We start from the raw sequence: 18,315 nt of genomic DNA, 5'->3' as shown, positions 1-18,315 counted from the left end.
TATCATTCTTCCTTTCTGAGCCTAGTCCCCAAGGCTTCCTTACTAACATCATAGATAGAGTATTTACAAAAGAAGGTCTGCAATAGTTTGAGAAAGTCACTCATCTCCACTTTCTCAAGGGCATTTGACAACTGGCAATAAAAGCAGTACTTACCAACCAACAGCACACATACACCAATAATAATATCACTGCAGAAATTAAAGGCTGGTAACTTTCCTGTAGAAAAACATAAGTACCCAGAGTCATCTCCTTCCTTTTGCTTTAAGAAATAACTTGCTTAGTCAGCATCAAATAGGGTGTTTGGAAAAGTTCTCAAAGCCATTCTGAAAGTTCAGCAAAGGTTTGAGAAAAGCTTTTGAAGCAAGATGAGAATAAAAATGTAACTGGTATAGTGAGTAGTAATTGGCAACAATGAGGCCTGGCTATTTGGACAAGCAGTGATTGGAATGCTTGTCTAAGTGACAATTCTGTTTCTATTCCAGGCCGAATAGATCATCGTGGAGAACAGACCGAGATATGGGACTAATGAATGCTATTGGTCTGCAGCCTCGAAACCCTGCCCCTTCTGTTACCTCACAAGGAACTCAGACACCTTCACCACAGCTACAGAATGCGGAAACCCAGACAGACAGGGATTTACAGGAAGCTACCACTTCAGGGACCAGCCAGGGTAAGAAACTGGAAATGATGGAAATGATCTAAATAAATTATAAAAGTGCTAAACAACAGAACTGTGGAAATAACAAAAGAAATGAAGATTAGCTCTGTGTCCACCTTTACGGATGCTGCCTGACTTCCTGAACATTGCCAGTGCTTTCAATTTTTATTTCAGATCTGCTGCATATTTTTGCCTTTCAAAAAATCTGCAATTCCTGGGGAGAGTGCAGCCTACTCAATCTCTTGAGTTATTTCTTTATAACAAACTAGTTTTTATTTGCATTTTCTGAGTTCCAGCTTGTTTCTGTGTTAATATTGCAAATGCTTAACTGTGTGGAGCAACAAAATACTGAGGACAAAATAGCGATGTGGAGGACACTTAGACACGCTCACACTCCATTTACATCATTGATACACCCAAAAGGGTGTGCATTTTATTGGTACCAAGATGAGCGTTAATCATTAGAAGTGCAATATTATTTTAGAACAGTGGCGGCTATAGTGATACTGCATTTGTTTGATGATATTGGAAAAATTAAGGGCTAAAAGTTTCATTCCAAACGCTTAAACTCATTCCTGCAGAATTTGATTTCTCAGTCTAACATGAAACTGTATCTAAAGACTGCTTTTAATCTGGCAGCCTTCTTACAAGCAGTTCCCTCCCAGTAGTATTCTGGTCAAGACTTATTGTGTACTCTTTATATTTTTAACGCTGTCCTCATTTCATGGTATTTTCTTTTAACTAGGTCATTTAGTATTTCATAACCAATTTTCCTTTTAGAAGAAACTAATAGGGAACAGATTTTTTCAAACCTTTTCTCACAGAACATGCATTTGTAATTTAAAATGCAACTCTTCTTGCTTCAGCAAAATCTCAGTGGGCATGTATTCCATTCTTCCAGCCAAGGTCCTTGGTGTTGCAGGGGAAATGTCCTCTCTTATGCCAAGTCATTTGTACTCATTCCATTGTCATTTCCTTTTCCTTTACCTTACATCTTATTTCATCAAACAAAGCCTGCTAGTGCAGTAGCCATTGGGTGGTTGCCTAGGTCTTTTTATTTTTTTATATATAAGTTTCTACAATGCACCAACAAAAAAAAACAAACAGTGCAAAACAAACATATCAAATGTACAGTTCATAACAGTTAAGGAAAAGCACCCATAGTAGAATTGTATAAAGTTAGTTACTACCCCACCCCCCCCACTACCCCAACTCCAAGCCAACCTTACGATATATAGAAAAGTTAATCAGAACTTTTATCATCACAGAGCTGTATTTATAAAAAGAAGGTATATTGCCTACTACCTGAGCTATAATATGTTTACGCAACAAAAAGTAACGTAAATCTCAACCGAAAGATGCTGGAAGTAAGGGATTTAAATGCAAAAGAGAAAAAGGAGGGATGAACCCTTAATCTAAACGGGAATTATGAAAATATTCAAGAAAAGGTCCCCACACCTTTTGGAACTTTATGTCCGAATTTAGGAGTAAATACTGAATCTTTTCAAGGTCTAAGCAGGGCATAATGTCTCTGAGCCATTGAGCATGAGTGGGTGGGGCAGTTGCCTAGGTCTTGAAGGAATTTAAATTGTGGTAAAGTAATTTGAGCAGTTAATCTGACATGGCAAAAACTGCTAGATTCTTGACTCACTTGCATCCTGTACTTGTTAAAGCTTGCCACCCTGCCTGATCTACAAGTGATTCTAGTTTTCCACCAGTTCATTGAAACTTTCTGCCCTCTGATGCATGAATCATGACCACTGTTACCTCTTGAAGTTGTACTGGTGCAGCTCAGACAGTGAACTGTGTGTATGTGAAGTTATTAAATACATCCATCAGGATGAATAGAAGACGGGCATTAGCATGACTGCCTGCCTTTCTCAAACCTTAAGTAAGTGCACATTCTAACTAAACTCAAGACATCAGGAAGAACCATCAGTATATATTGATTTCATCATTTAACATTTTGATCGAAATGAATCACTAATAAACTGGTTCCTCAAAAATATGGAAGACTTCAATTTATAACAGCGCATTTCTTGACCTTGAGACATTCCAAGAACTGTACAACCACTCAGTAACTGGCTGGAGTACCTACTCTTGCCTGATGAAGCAAGTGCCAGCCACAGAGCAAGTTTTATGCTGTGAAGTCTCCTAATGGAATGAGATAAATGGCCAAGCTGAGGAATATTGCTCAGAACAATGTGGAGAGGCCTGTTTTTCAGAATAATGCACCAGAATTTTTTTGTCTGTCTCAGAGAGTAGAGCTAGCCTCTGTCTGATGCCTGATTCAAAGGTAGGAATTCACAATGCATAACCTCCCCAGTCATGGCACTAAAATGTCAGCCTGAATTAAATGCCAGAGTCTCTGGGTGTGAAACTTTTTGAGCTTGTGCGGGAGATCCGCAACAGCCAATTGCAGGCACGGTGAAAAACAAGTACCTTTTGTTTTCAGGTGATATTTTGCTGATTGACTTTTGAAAGAATTTATGACCAGCAGGATGCATCAGGGCCAATGTTGTTTTCAGTTTAATTAATGGTTGGAGTAACTGCTGTTGTCTCCAGTTACATCTTTCCACCATTCAAACATAATTTGCTGTCAGCATTCTTAACAAACAGATTCCTGGAGAAGAGGTGCTGGCTATCCACTCTATCTATTCCTCTTATTATCTTGTACACCTCTATCACATCTCCTCTCATCATCCTCCTCTCCAAAGGGTAAAGCCCTAGCTCCCTTAACCTCTGATCATAATGCATACTTTCTAAACCAGGCAGCATCCTGGTAAATCTCCTCTGTACCCTTTCCAATGCTTCCACATTCTTCCTATAGTGAGGTGACCAGAATTGGACACAGTACACAGTACTTTGGTATGTACCATATTTATTGTTCATCTATAATTGCTTTATAGTAGTAGGTTTATTTTTATCGTGCGTGTATATTTGGTGGGTGATGTCAGGCTGTCTGCTGTAAGTAGTAAAGCAGTTATGGGCATCTTCTTGGAGCAACTCCCTCCTGTAAGCGTTTAATTGTCTCCCACTATTCATGATGGTTGTGACAAGACTACAGAGTTTTGACTTGGGGGAGGGAGTTCTGCAGCATCACACTCTTCACTTTATCTGAATGCAGTTATGTAGACCAGATATTCCTGTTGTGCAGTTCCTGGAGAAGTGGAACAGTTTCAATAGCAACAGTCTAACTTTGAATTTTCCTAGGATTGGGCACATGGTGAATGATACTGGTTAAGAAGATTACAATGGATAGGTGCTTGAAGGGTTGGCATGGACATGATGGGTCAAAGGGCCCATTTCTGTGCTGTATGACCTGGTGATAATCTACTTACTGCCCGTTACGCCACTGGCGTTTAGGGCAGCAATGAAGGTCCTCCATCTCTGATGGTGTTCAGGGTTTCCTTTATGGTGTGTCAGTCATGCGAATCCTGGGTGGAGACTCAGGAATACAATGTAGGATTCTTCATTGCTGTTTCTGTAACAATTTGATTCACCAGTCAGGGTTGTTAGCCCTGAGCTGAACCCCTGAACTTGGAGGATCGGTGGACCACCCTTAGGCTGCCCTCTACCCTATGACCTGTTTGGCATGGGTGACCTAACCAAGAGCCAAAGCATAAAACCCTGAGTCCGTCCAACATAACTCTCCAGGTCATTGTGGCATGCAAGCCTCCAAACCACAACAAGGTTGTGGTCCTCTTGGAGGTCGGTTATCATCAGGTCTTCCTTATTTTTGAAGAAAGATCCAATTCAAGTCTTCAACAACAGTGTTTTTCAGCTTTAAGTCAGCTTAGAGTGAAGCCATTTTTACCACACAAGCACAGAACTAGTTACTACCAACAGATCATTTTAATTTTGTTTGTGCATTCAGATTTAACATAAATTTGGATAAAAATCAACTCTACAAGAGCAGACAGTGGTAGTTAGAACTGGGATCTCTGCCTCCAATGTTCTTTTTCTAAATGCTTGTGAAAGGAATTCCCAAATTAATAAAAACTAATTTAGTAGGAAACACTTTGGGCTTTATGAAATGAAAATGGTATATCTTAATTTTGAAAACTTCTGGCTCATTAATGCCCATGTGAACTTTAAGTTGCAGATTTTGCACTCTATATGTTAACAAACTTTCTCATTTATCTTGTTGCATATTATCTTTAATGTAAAACATTTTTCCCTATTTAAGTAGTCTGCCCAGTTACAGTATGTGGATCTATTAGCACTACATGGCTGGGTGAACTACCTATTCCCTTGTTCCTATCAGTGATATAATAAAAACGTTTTCCTAGTAGGTATTCAGTGCTATTCTAAATAAACCTATCCTTTCAATGTTCTCTCTTGGATTTGACTGAGGAGATGGAAGTGCAAATTAGGTATCCGGAATCTGATCTGTCTCGTTGTGCTTTGATGGCTGTTTGCAGCCTCTTTGACTATTATTCTGCTTAAATAAAGATCAATGCATTATCTCTCTTAGCTCTTTCTTTATGTAGTATCCAAACTGTGGAGGTCTTCATCTCTATATTTCCTTCCTTAAGACAGTTTGCAGTTTTAAGTAACTTTGAGCACAATTGAAGAAATGTCATCATAATATTTTAGGAAGTTCTTTTGCACAAAAGCGAAATGGGTTATAGTGACTTAGTGACTAAGTTATTAGACCAGTATGCAGAGGCTTTGTCTAGAGACAAGAACATGAATCTTACCATTTTAGCTGGGGAAATTAAATTGAAGTAATTGAATCATTCTGGAATTTATTAAAAATCTTTACTGCCTTTTTTCCATTAATGCAACATTAATGTTTGCATTTCCCAAAACTTGTTCTGCATACTGTGTGTTCTCATCACATTGCTTCCTATCCTCCTGGATAATGAGGACATTGTATATTTTAGAGATATTCAGCAAATATGGGATCTTCTCCACATATTTTGCTAAGGCTTCACTATCCAGCTCCTTGATGTCACGTAATGACTCACTAAATATGTTCTTTCCTCTAGACAGTGACTACTGTAGGTAAGTTTATTTAGAAATTCTTCTTGTCACGTGTTTCAGAGCTGCACTAGCTTGGATCAGAAAGCCAAACAAAAACTGTAATTGTTGGAATTCTGAAACAAAAGCAGTAAAGGATGGAAACACTCAGTAGGTGTGGAAGAAAAAAGAGCCGAGAAATAGAGGTTAATTATTTTTTCTCACTTTCCCAACTCTGTTGAATGATTCTTAACTGTTTCTTGCACCACAGATGCAGTTTGAACTGCTGAGTATTTCTCAGTTTTAATTTCAAGACAGCTATTTCCTGCAGATGCATGAATCTCTGGCAGTTAGGAGGATCAATAGTGGGTACCTATGAGCATTTTAGGGGAGGTTGTACCATTGATTGTGAAAGGACTCTTTCTACCTGCTCATGTGGATGCAAATAAAGACTGCATTACACTTGGTCAGTACGTAGACATATCACCAACTCTTAGAGGATAGTCCAAGGATAGGCAACATTGTAAGGGCTGAATGGAATTGGTTGTGATGAGATATTCTGTAATTATAGAAGTAGTCTGTGGCCTTGAGGCAGCGTGGAAGAGGTCTGACTGAAGATGTTTTAGGATTTAGCACCTGAATTAGAAGTTGCATCTGAACTGATTACCTTTGAATTACTGCTTGAAAAAGATGAAAACACCATGGAAACAGATGTATTAGGCATGTTGTTATTCGTCCATCGTCGTCTATGATTAAGACCTTGACACCATGATGGTGTCGAGACTAGCACTTGATTTGGATTTAAGTGAGGGGGAGTCAGCCTCACTCTCTCTTCCCAATCCCCATCAGGATCCAGTGGCAAGACAAGAGTCGAGATGGCTGGAGATGAGACTAGGTGCAGTGGATGACCAGGACGCCTTCTGTGTCTTGTCATGCTCTACACGTTCCACGACGCTTGCAGAGACTGCCTTCTTAACCATTGGACCTTCCATTGGTTTCGTCCACTCAATCCGCCAGAGTCTGTCTTCACATGCTGGGATAGACAACTCCCTATCTCACCGAGGGTTTGAGACCCGTTGGCTACCCTCACCTGGTTGAGCCGGCTTGTCGAAGCCATTGCCTGGGTTGTGGCCACTGTCACATGCAAATAGCTACGGGGAGCCACAGGTGAGAGCTGAGTGCCAGATGGGGACCAAAGGTGGACTAACTGCCTTGAAAAGGACGCAACATATTCCCCCAACGAAGGTGCTACCCCTCCCTGACACCCCTTACACCCCATATTAGGCATGTTAATACATGATCAAAGGATGTATAAGAAAGATGAGCCTCAACCTGTGCTAAGGTGAGAAGACGATGGTAGACTGGCTCTGTCTGAGCTAGAATGGAACTGACATTATAACAGTAAGCATAAAAGGCAGGGTGCAAAGACTTCAACTAATAAGATGCCAGATGGAGTCTTTAAGAAATGCAACAAGCCCAGATATAAACAGAAAATGAGAGTTTAATATATGTATACTTGGCTAATAGGGGGCACAAATGAAGGTAGAACAGTAGATGTGATGCATATAGATTTTATTAAGCATTTGACAAAATCCCCATGGTAGGCTCATACAGAAGCCAGGAGGCACAGGATTCAAGGAAAATTGGCTGAGTGGATTCAAATTAGCTTGCCCACAAAAGGTAGAGGGTGATTGTAGAAAGAGATTGGTGAACATTGGTGTTCCACGGGATCTGACCTGTGACTCCTGTTTTTGGTGATTTTTACAAATGACTTGGATGAGGAAGTGGAAGAGTACAGATGAGACAAAGGTTGGTGGTGTTATGAATAGTGTGGACTGTTGTCGTAGGTTACAACAGGACTTCGATAGGATGCAGAGCTAAGTTGAGAAGTAGCAGATAGAGTTCACTCCAGAGAAGTGTGAAGAGACTAACTTTGGAAGGTTGAACTTAAAGGCAAAATACAGGGTTAATAGCAGGTTTCTTAGCAGTGTGGAGGAACAGAGGGATCTTGGGATCCACTTCCAGAGATCCCTCAAAGCTGCCATGCAAGTTTATAGGGTGAATAAGAAGGTATCTTGGCCTTCCTTAGTTGGAGGATTTAGTTCAAGAGCTGTGAAATAATGTTGTAGTTCCATAAAACTCTGGTTGGACCACACGTGCAGTATTTTGTTCAGTTCTGATCCCCTTTATAGGAAGCTTTAGAGAGGGTGCAGAAGAGATTTACCGGGATGCTGCCTTAATAAGGAACATGCATTATGAAAATAGGTTGAGTCAACAAGGGCTTCTCTCCTTGGAGCGAAGGAGGATGAGATGTGCCTTGACAGGTGTATAAAATGACAAGAGGATTCGAGTGGAAATGGCTAATACGACAGGGCATAACATTAAGGTTTTTGAAAGAAAATCTGGGGAGATGTCAGAGGTAGTTTTTTTTTACACAGAGTGAGTGGTGGGTACATGGAATGCACTGCCAGGGATGCTGGTAGAGGCAGATACTCTTTCGTGGAGTATTGTGGGCAGTTTTGAGCCCCTTATTTAAGAAAGAGTGTGCTGACATTGGAGAAGGTTCAGAGGAGGTTGAGGAAAATGATTCCAGGAATGAAAGGATTATCATATGAGCAACAATTGAAGACCTTGAGCCTGTGCACACTGGAATTTAGAAGAATGAGGGGGAATCTGATTGAAATCTATCGAATTTTGAAAGCCCTGTGAAGAGGATGTTTCCTTTGGTGGGTGAGTCAAGGACCAGAGGGCACAACCTCAAATTACTGGTATGTGCATTTAGAACAGATAAGGTGAAAATTCTTTAGCCAGAGGATAGTGAATCTGTGGAATTCGTTGCTACAGGCAGCTGTGGAGGCCAGGTCACTGGTTGCATTTAAAGCAGATGTGATAGGCTCTTGATTAGTCAGATCATGAAAGGTATGGGGAGAAGACTGGAGAATGGGGTTGAAAGGGAAATGGATCTGCCTTGATGAAGTGGCAAAGCAGACTCTAAAGGCCGAATGGCTGAATTGTGCTCCTATGTCTGATGGTCTTATGGTTTAACACCAACAAAGGAACATCCAGAACGAAAGAATGATATAGACTAGCAGAGTTGAGAGTAGGAAAATCCAAGCAGAAATGACCATAATATCTAATTGTTAAGAGTAACAATATAGAGAAACATATCATGAGGAAAAGAGTGAGTAACTGTTTTGATTTTAAGGGTCATGACTACAACTTGGGTGGCACTGGACCACAATGTAAAAGGCATGCATGAAATTCATGGAGAATGGCGAACCAAAGAAAGAAATTTTTAAAAAATGAATTGAAAATTAAGTTCTCAAGGATCGTGAAAGAAAATAGTCAAGTATACAGGTAAAAAGTCATGATGACAATTTGGTCACTGAAGGACAGTCGAGATAAAAGGGACAATGATGGTGATTTGGAAGAAAGAGTAAATTATTCTTTTGTTTCAGTTTTAATAAGGGGGCTAAGCAAATGAGTGTGTTAGAAAATGAGATTAGAAATGAGTTGACATAGTAAGAGGAACAAAATGCAATAAAGTAATGAAATCTGGCAGATAAAATCATCTGTCTACTTGGACTACATTAATTAAACAATTCAACGAAACGATCATGTCCATGATTATGTGTAATTACTAATAATTCATTCTAAATGGCTATAGTACCAGAGTTCTGGTAGATGGCTAAAGTTGATATTGTATGTAAGAAGGAGGAGTTTGATAACTACAGAATATTTCACTGCATTGTGTGCAGTGAGAAAATTAATAGATTTCTTCCTAACAGAGAAAATAGACATTTTGGAATTAAACATATAAAAAATAAATTGTCAAACATTTCAAAATGGAAAATCATTTTTTGACTCACCTACTAGCTCTTAACTTCAGAGAATAAAAACAGTAAATGAAACGTAAGTAAATTTTCAGAAGGATCTTCAGTAAGTTTCCCCAATACACGATAAGGCCAGTGAGGACAGAGTCAGTGGGTAAAGTAATAGGATAGGTGGTGGCCACACAGAATCAGAGATTAAGAGTAAAGAATAAGGGCACACAGTAGGTGCTGGATTCCCAGGAAGTTCAGTCATAGGGCCACAGATATTAATAATTTATATTAACAATTTTGATTTTGGAATCAAAAGGTACTTGTAAATTTGGAACTGACAATGAATTGGGTGGCTTCCAATGAACAGAACTACACAACTTACAGAAAAATATCAGTAAGTTTGACTAAGCATGTAGTTAGTAATTGTCTTCCAACACAGATGAATACAACGAATTAAGTTTGAATAAATAATTGAGATCACACATTGGAAATTAGAGAAGAGGGAAAATAAAATGAGAATATATAACAAAGATCATCAAAAATTGTGAACACAAGAAAATTACATTACAATAAGAATGTGACTGTAAAACAGAGACAGTAAAATTAAATATTTTTGAGCTTTGATTGGACGACATTTGGAATAATTTCTTCTGTGCTGGATGCCAAATAGTAAAAATGACATAGAAGTATTATAGCCAATGAATTCGCCACAGTTGTGACTGACTTTATCAGGACCTGTGCAGGTGAGTGTATTGCCTTTGAGAACATACTGCACTGTGTTAGAGTGGAGATTCTGAGGCTTTAGCTCCTTCGATGCTTCAGCAAGGTGACACTTCAATGAGAGAAGGTGAAAAGCTGTAGGTAGATTTTTTTTTCAATGTATTTATTGTTTCTTTTCTCATAATTGCACCGTTAGAGCAATAGGCATGCCAGGCAGGACAGCTGAATGCTCCTCTTGCAGGCTGTAGGAAGGCAGAGAGACCTCCAGTGTCTCTGCCGACTGTAACTGCAAGAAGTATGTCCAGCTGCAGCTTCTAACAAACCAAGTTAAGGAAATGGAGCTGGAACTGGATGAACTCCAGATCATCGGGAAGCTGAGGGCGTGATAGATAGGACATATAGAGAGGTACTTACACCAAGGTGCAGGACACAGGGAACTGAGTGACAGTCAGGAGGGTGAAAGAGGTTAGACAGTCAGTACAGAGTACCCCTGTAGCCATCCTCCTCAACAGCAGATATACCACTTTGGATACTGTTGGGGGAATAGAAACAACTTAGAAATTCAGAGTGGTCAGGTGTCTGAAGGGAATGGAAGAGAAAAGCTGAGCTGTGGTGATAGGGAATTCATTATTTTGGCAAACAGTAAGGAGGTTCTGTGGCCAAGAATAAGATACCTGGATGGCATGTTGCCTCCTGGGTGCCAGGGTCCAGGACATCTTGGATCTAGTCCTTAGAATTCTTAAGTGGGTGAACAGCCAGAGCTCATGGTCCACATAGGTACCAATGACATAGGTAGGAAGAGGGACGAGGTTCTGCAAGGTAAGTTCAGGGAGTTAGTTGCTAAGTTAAAGGACAGGACTTCCAGGTTGGTGATCTCAGAATTGCTACCTGTGCCATGTGCTAGCGAGGCCAGAAGTAGGAAGACCATATAGTTTAACACGTGGTTAAGGAGTTGGTGCAGGAGGGAGGACTTCAGAGTTTGGATCATTGGGCTCTCTTCCAGGGAAGGTGGGACCTGTACAGAAGAGACAGCTTGCACCTAAACTAGAGGGGGGGACTAATATCCTAGCGGGAAGGTTTGCTAGTACTGCAGGGGAGATTTAAACTGGAGCTGCAGGGGGTGGGAACCAGAGTACCTGAACAGATAGTAGAGTGGTTCTGGAAACAGATGTTGTTAAGACTTCAGACAAAAGGTTGAGCAAGGTGGGACTAATGTTGTGAGTTGTGTTTATTTCAATGGAAGAAGTATTGTAGTAAAGGCAGATGAGCTCGGGGCATGAATCAACACTGGAATGATGGTACTGTAGCTACTTGTTTGCAGGAGGAGCAGTACTGACAGCTCAGTATTCTGGGGTTCCATTGTTTTAGATGTGATAGAGCAGGACAGATTAAAGAGGGAGAGGAGGCGTTACTAGTCAGGGAAAATGTCATGGCAATGCTCAGTCAGGACAGATGGGGAACTCATCTAGTGAAGCTTTATGGATGGAAATGATGAATAAGAAAGGTATGACCACTTTAATTCGGCGATACTCTAGAGCACCCAAAAGTCCGCGGATTTAGAGGAACGAACTTGTAGAGAGATCGTGGACTTGCAAGAAACACAAGTTTTTTGATAGGTGATTTTAAATTTCTACATATTGACTGGGGCTCCTGTACTGTAAAAGGGCTGGATGAGAAAGAGTTTGTCAGATGTGTTCAGGAAATTTTCCTTATTTAGTACATAGAAGTCCCAACAAGAGAGTGTGCTATACTTGATCTCCTTTTAGGGAACGAGACAGGGCAGAATGTAGAAGCTTGTAGGGGAACATATTTCATCTAATAATCATAATGCCATTAGTTTCAAGGTAATTATCAAAAAGGTCTGGTCCTCGGGTTGAGATTCTAAATTGGAGAAAGGTCAGTTTTGATGGTACCAGAAAGGATCTGGCAAGTGTGCATTGGGGCAGGCTGTTTTCTGGTAAAGGTGTACAGGTCGACCTTCACTAATCCAACTACCTGTAATCCGGTTCCTTCGATAATCCACACTGCTTTCAAATTTTCCACACAACTGTAATTTCAAATTTTCCGGGCCACCGTACCAATCTGCGCATTGTTTTGGTTGCGCTAGATCTGTTCACGTGTTGGCGCGCTCTTGTAAGCACAGACAGGTGATTCCTGCTTGTTTTCCTGCATTTATTAATAACATTTGCATGAGGCGCGTCCACCCGGCACCAGCCAGCAGTGGGGGAGCTGGCGCACGCTGGGTCGGTCTGCCTTCTCGCCTGCCTGCAGACAGTCGCACACTGCCCTCCGGCATCACCCAGCCGGCGCTCCGTTCTTTTCTGCCTACGACCTCAGATCAGACGTGGTCACCCGCTGAAATTAGGCATATTACTAAGCGGAGGAAAAGAGACTAACGAGGATTCCCTCAGTAACTGCGAGTGAAGAGAGAAGAGCCCAGCGCCGAATCCCTGGCGGAGACGTGAAATGTGGTGTCTAGAAGATCTCCTTTCTCCGACTTCTGCTTCTGAGAACCCCACACTTGCAGACGTGTAGCTTTGCCTGAAGGTGTGTTAAATGTCTCACTTTAGAAGCGGAAATGCTCAGCTGTTCTGTATAAGTTAATTCCTGTACATTTACCTGTACCCTTTATTTTATCTGTGCCTGTACAGTGTATTACTTTATTAAAATTTCACTCACTACTCATTTAATATTTCTGTTTCATTATTATCTAAGTTGTACTGATTTACATGAGTCACCTCTTTCTCCCTTATTAGGAAAGAGAGAGCCTGCAGCATATCGAACTATTGGGTGAACAATGTCATCTTTGGGGTAACTGCAAGTCTGTGTCTTTGCAATCGCTTAGCTCACGCTTGAATGCTGGTAGTGGGTGCGCTTTATTTTTTTGCCGATGGGGAGGGGGGATTTTTGCTCGCTGCCGCTTACGCGTGGGAGGGAGGGGAGCAGAGCCAGTGGGGGAGCTTAGGGGTTCTAACATTTAATTGTTGTTCATTCTTTAGGGCACTCTGTTTTTGTACAAACGTTTGTAGATGGTTGCGAAGAAAAAGCATTTCAGGATGTATATTGTATACATTTGTCTGACATTAAATGAACCTTTGAATCCTTTGATATTTTAAAGGTATGATGAGCTGGTTAGCTATTGCTTAATGTGATCCTTCTGTAATTTGGCATTTTCAGTAATCCGGCACTCCTCAGGTCCCAATGGTGCCGGATTATAGAAGGTCGACCTGTAGTTGTTAAGTGGGAGGCCTTCAAAAGTGAAAACTTTGAGAGTACAGAGCTTATATTTGTCTGTCAGAATAAAAGGCAAAGATAACACATTTAGGGAACCTGAGAGATTTCGAGGCCCTGGTTAAGGAAAAAGATGCATAGCAGCTACAGGCAGAAACAAATGAGGTACTTGAGCCATATAAGAAATGCAAGAGAGCACTGAAGAAAAATTGGGAGGGCTAAAAGAAGGCATGAGGTTCCTCTAACAGACAAGATGAAAGAGAATCCGAAGGGCTTCGACAGATAGGTTAAGAGCAAAAGGATTGCAAGGGACAAAATTGCTTCTCTGGAAGATTAGACTGCTAATCTATGTTTGGAGCCAAAAGGGATGGGGGTGATTTTAACTGGATTTTTTGCATCTCTGTTTACTCAGGAGGTGGACACAGAGTCTATAGAAGAGAGGCAAAGCAGCAGTGAGGTCATGACTTCTGTACAGATTATGGAGGAGGAAGTGCTTGTTTTCTTGAGGCAAATTAGGGTAGACTAATCCCCAGGACCTGATTTGGTGTTCCCTGGGACCCTTTGTGACACAAGTGCAAAAATTACAGGGGCCTTAACAGAGATATTTAAATCACCCTTAGCAACAGGTGAGGCAGTGGAGGATAACTAATGCTACTCCACTATTTAAGAAAGGCTCTAAGGATAGATCAGGAAATTATAGACCGGTGAGCCTGACATTAGCAGTAGGAAAATTATTGGAAGGTATTCTAAAGAACCAGATATATGAGAGGGATTAATTAGGAATAGCCAGCATGGCTTTATGCATGGTAGGTCACGTCTGACCAATTTTACAACAATGTTACCAGGGAAGTGTATGAAGGCAAAGCAGTCGATATTGTCTCCAGCAAGGCATTTGGTCTAGAAGGTTTAGTCACTTGACATGACTTAGGGCATGACTTAAGGATTGAAGGGTGCCCATTCAGAACAGAAATGCGAAGAAATATTTTTAGTCAGAAGGTGGTGAATCTATGGAATTTGTTGCCACGGGCAGCAGTGGAGGCCAAGTCATTGGGTGTATTTAAGGCAGAGATTGATAGGTATCTGAGTAGCCAGGGCATCAAAGGTTATGGTGAGAAGGCGGGGGAGTGGGACTAAATGGGAGAATGGATCAGCTCATGATAAAATGGCAGAGTAGACTCAATGGGCCGAATGGCAGACTTCTGCTCCTTTGTCTTATGGTCTTATGGACGTTCAAGATGAGGTAGTAAATTGGATTAGACATTTGTTATGTAGGAGAAGCCAGAGTGTGGTGGTAGATGGTTGTCTCTCTGACTGGAGTCCTGTGACTAGTGGAGTGTCGCTGTGTCCATTGTAGTTTGTCATCTATATTAATGATAATGTGGTAAACTGAATCAACAAATTTGCAGATGACATCAAAATTGGGGGGTATGATAGACAGCGACGAAGACTATCAAAACTTACAGCAGGATCTGGACCAGTTGGAAAAAAGGGCTAAAAAATGGCAGGTGGAATTTAATGCAGACAAGTGTGTGGTGTTGCACTTATGGGAGGACCAACCAGAATAGGTCTTGCACAGTGAGCAGTAGGGGACTTCAGAGTGTGGTAGAAGAAAGGGATCTGGGAACACAGGTCCATAATTCGTTGAAAGTGGCTTCTCAGTTACACAGGGTCATTAAGAAAACTTTTGGCATATTGCCTTGACAGATCAAAGTATTGAGTACAGGAGTTGGGATGTTATGTTGAAATTGTAAAAGACTTTGGTGAGAAATATTGTGTGCAGTTTTGGTCATTTACCTGCATGAAAGATGTAAGTAAGACTGAAGCTATACAAACAAAATCTACAAGGATGTTGCTGGGTCTGGAAGACCTGAGTTATATGGAAAGATTGAATAGGTTAGAACTTTATTCCCTAGAAGATAGAAGATTGAGGGGAGATTTGATAGAGGTATACAAAATTATGAGGCGTATAGATAGGGTCAATGCAAGCAGGCTTTTTCCACTGAGATTGGATAAGGCTACAACTAAAGGTCATGGGTTAAGGGTGAAAGCTGAAATGTTTAAGGGGAACATGGGGGGGATCTTCTTCACTCGGAGGGTGGCGAGAGCGTGGAACAAGCTGCCAGCACAAATGGTGGACGCGATTTTGATTTCAACATTTAAGAGAAGTTTAGATAGGTACATGGATGGGAGAGTTATGAAAGGCTATAGTCTGGGTGTAAGTCAATGGGACTAGGCAGTATAAATGGTCCGGTATGGACTAGATGGGCTGAAGGGCCTATTTCTGTACTGTAGTTTTCTATGACTGTCTGTTCCGTGGAGAGCATTCTAACTGGTTGCATCAACATCTGGTATGGAAGGGTCAATGCACAGGATCAGATAAAGCTGTAGAAAGTTGTAAACTCAGTCAGCTCCATAACAGGCACTAGTCTCCCCAGCATTGAGGAGATCATTAGGATCCCCATCACCAAGGATATGCTCTCTTCTTATTGCCACCATCAAGGTGGTATAGGACCCTGAAGACACACGCTGAACATTTCAGGAACAGCTTCTTCCCTACTGCTGTGGTATTACTGAATGGACAGTGAACCCATGTATATTACTTCGCTTTTTCACTTTTTTTGCACTACTTACTTATTTTATAAATATTTATAAATATAATATTTATTTTATAAATATTAAATGTAATTTATAGTTTCTTATTATTATGTATTCCAGTGTACTGCTGCCGCAAAACAAGAAATTCAGTGACGTGCTAGTGATATTGAACCAGGTTCTGATTCTGTTTCAGTGCAAGATATGTTCAGATATATGGAGCAAGGAGATTATACCTATCAGGAAAGGTTGAACCTCCCAAGTTGCTTTTCTCTTAAACCCTTCTTTGGGCAGGGAGGTGGGGGAATGAGTAGTAGGAGTTGTGAGTTAGTGATCAAAAAGAGGATCTTAAGAACTGTGACTTATTTTGACAGTGCAGACATGTTAGCAGTTTCCCATATGTGGAAACAGATAAACCACAACATAATAAGATAGAGATGGAGAAATTAGAGGTGAATTCAGAAGTTATTTATTGGTGAGCATGTGAAATGTATTCAGGCAGTAGTAGAAATCAATAGTATTGATGCATTAAATGCAAAACTAGATAACATTTGGGGCAGAGAAATAGAGATGTATATTCGTGAGATGAGAGGATGTTTGAGTGGGTCATAATTACCAGCAATGATGTGTTTCTGCATCCTTCATTCTATGAAATCACTGCATTACTGTTTGTGTGGCCTGCCTTGTGCAAATTCATTCCCACTTTTTTCATAGAACTGCACTTTAAACAGGTCATTGGCAGCAAAGTGCTGTGAGGTATTCTGAAAAATACAATATAATTGCAAGTCTTTATTTTCAGGTTGCAATTTTAGCTCAGCAGTATATCACTCATATCTCCAAGAGAAATTTTAAGGATTCAAAAACTGCACCACAAATTTGAGCATACAGTTCCAATTGACATTTCTGGATAGCTTTGAACTATGAAAAATTGGAAGTGCTGCTTTCCTTCTCGAAGATCCGCACACCAAGTCTGGTCTGTCTAGTCACATGAAAATAATAATGTCCATGGAATTATTCAAAGAGAAGGGATATTTTCCCAGAAGCATGTTAATCAACATCATTTTTAAAGCAGTTTGTCTTATCATTTATCATGCTGCTTGTTATGAAACTTTGTGTGTAAATAGGCTGCCACATTTGTTGACATTACAGATGAACTTGGGTGTTTGAATAGTGTCATGGAAGTTGGGGGTCATACTGTTTTGAGTTTGAGCTGAACTAGTGGTCAGTTGATGCAGACACTGTCATGTTGTTTACATTTTTTTATTGTTGCTCTTTTCTCTTGGATTCACTGCAAAATTGGGGTGGTGGAAATTTAGGGTGCAGTAATCAAATTTTAACAGGATGTAATGACAATGCTTTCCATAATTGCAGACTTGCTTAGAAATTGCCATATGAAATAATCAGATTGTTGACAGTCAGTGATACAATAGGAACTCTTCTGTAACTAGATTACAGAAGGCCCTGTGACTACCATTATGCCTAATCAACAACCAGTACACATTGATGTCCACACTTACTTACATTTCAAGCCACCTGTCTATCAAGGGGATTCTGTAATGATTTGTCCAGCTTTCAAGCATCATTAATATAACCTCATTAATTCTCCCTGTCTGAATAGAAATATAGGTGATGTTGGGCCATTTCTTCAGGTGTAATAGAAATCTGAACATTTTATTCTTCCGAAAGGCAATGATACATTTGCATCATTAAGAAAAAAATCAAACATTTGAAAGATTGATTTTTATTCATTAAGACAATTGAAATATGGAACTTGCGCTTTAAGAAACAGTTTGTGATCCATTTGAATAAAGAACAGGCTTAAGAGCCCGAATTTTCTTTTTTCATTAGACCAAGACCTGTGCTCAGCTTACCTATTTTGTAGAATAGTTCATTCTAGATTTTAATATACAATCAGTGGCCACTTTATTAGGTACCTCTTATACCTAATAAAAGTGGTCACTGAGTATGTTTGTGATCTTCTGCTGCTGTAGCCCATCACTTCAAGGTTTGACGTGTTGTGTATTCAGAGATGCTCTTCTGCACACCGCTGTTGTAATACGTAGGTATTTGAGTTACTGTTACCTTCCTGTCAGCTTGAACAAGTCTGGCCATTCTCCTCTGACCTTTCTCCTTACTGAGCATTTTCACCCACAGGACAGCCGCTCACTGAGTGTTTTTTTTGTTTTTTGCAGCCATCTCTGTAAACTCTAGAGACTGTTGTGCACGAAAATCCCAGGAGTTCTGCAGTTTCTGAGATACTCAGTCACACTGTCTGGCACCAACAATCATTTCATAGTCAACATCACTTAGATCACATTTCTTCC

At 40.5% G+C, this 18,315-nt stretch overlaps 1 protein-coding gene across 2 annotated transcripts in view; it reads left to right on the top strand.

The window, feature by feature from the left end:
* LOC140205080 (activating molecule in BECN1-regulated autophagy protein 1-like) overlaps positions 1-18,315 on the top strand; it is a 417,476-nt gene that overhangs the window by 374,015 nt on the left and 25,146 nt on the right. For both annotated transcript variants that reach the window (XM_072272238.1, XM_072272237.1), the window contains one exon: positions 484-671. In XM_072272238.1, the coding sequence (XP_072128339.1) occupies positions 484-671 (188 nt within the window). The remainder of the gene's footprint in view (positions 1-483; positions 672-18,315) is intronic.

Source organism: Mobula birostris, chromosome 11, assembly GCF_030028105.1.
Source record: "Mobula birostris isolate sMobBir1 chromosome 11, sMobBir1.hap1, whole genome shotgun sequence".
NCBI classification, from domain to species: domain Eukaryota; kingdom Metazoa; phylum Chordata; class Chondrichthyes; order Myliobatiformes; family Myliobatidae; genus Mobula; species Mobula birostris.
The sequence above is the reverse complement of the archived record's forward strand: the minus strand, read 5'-3'. Positions and strand labels throughout refer to the sequence as shown.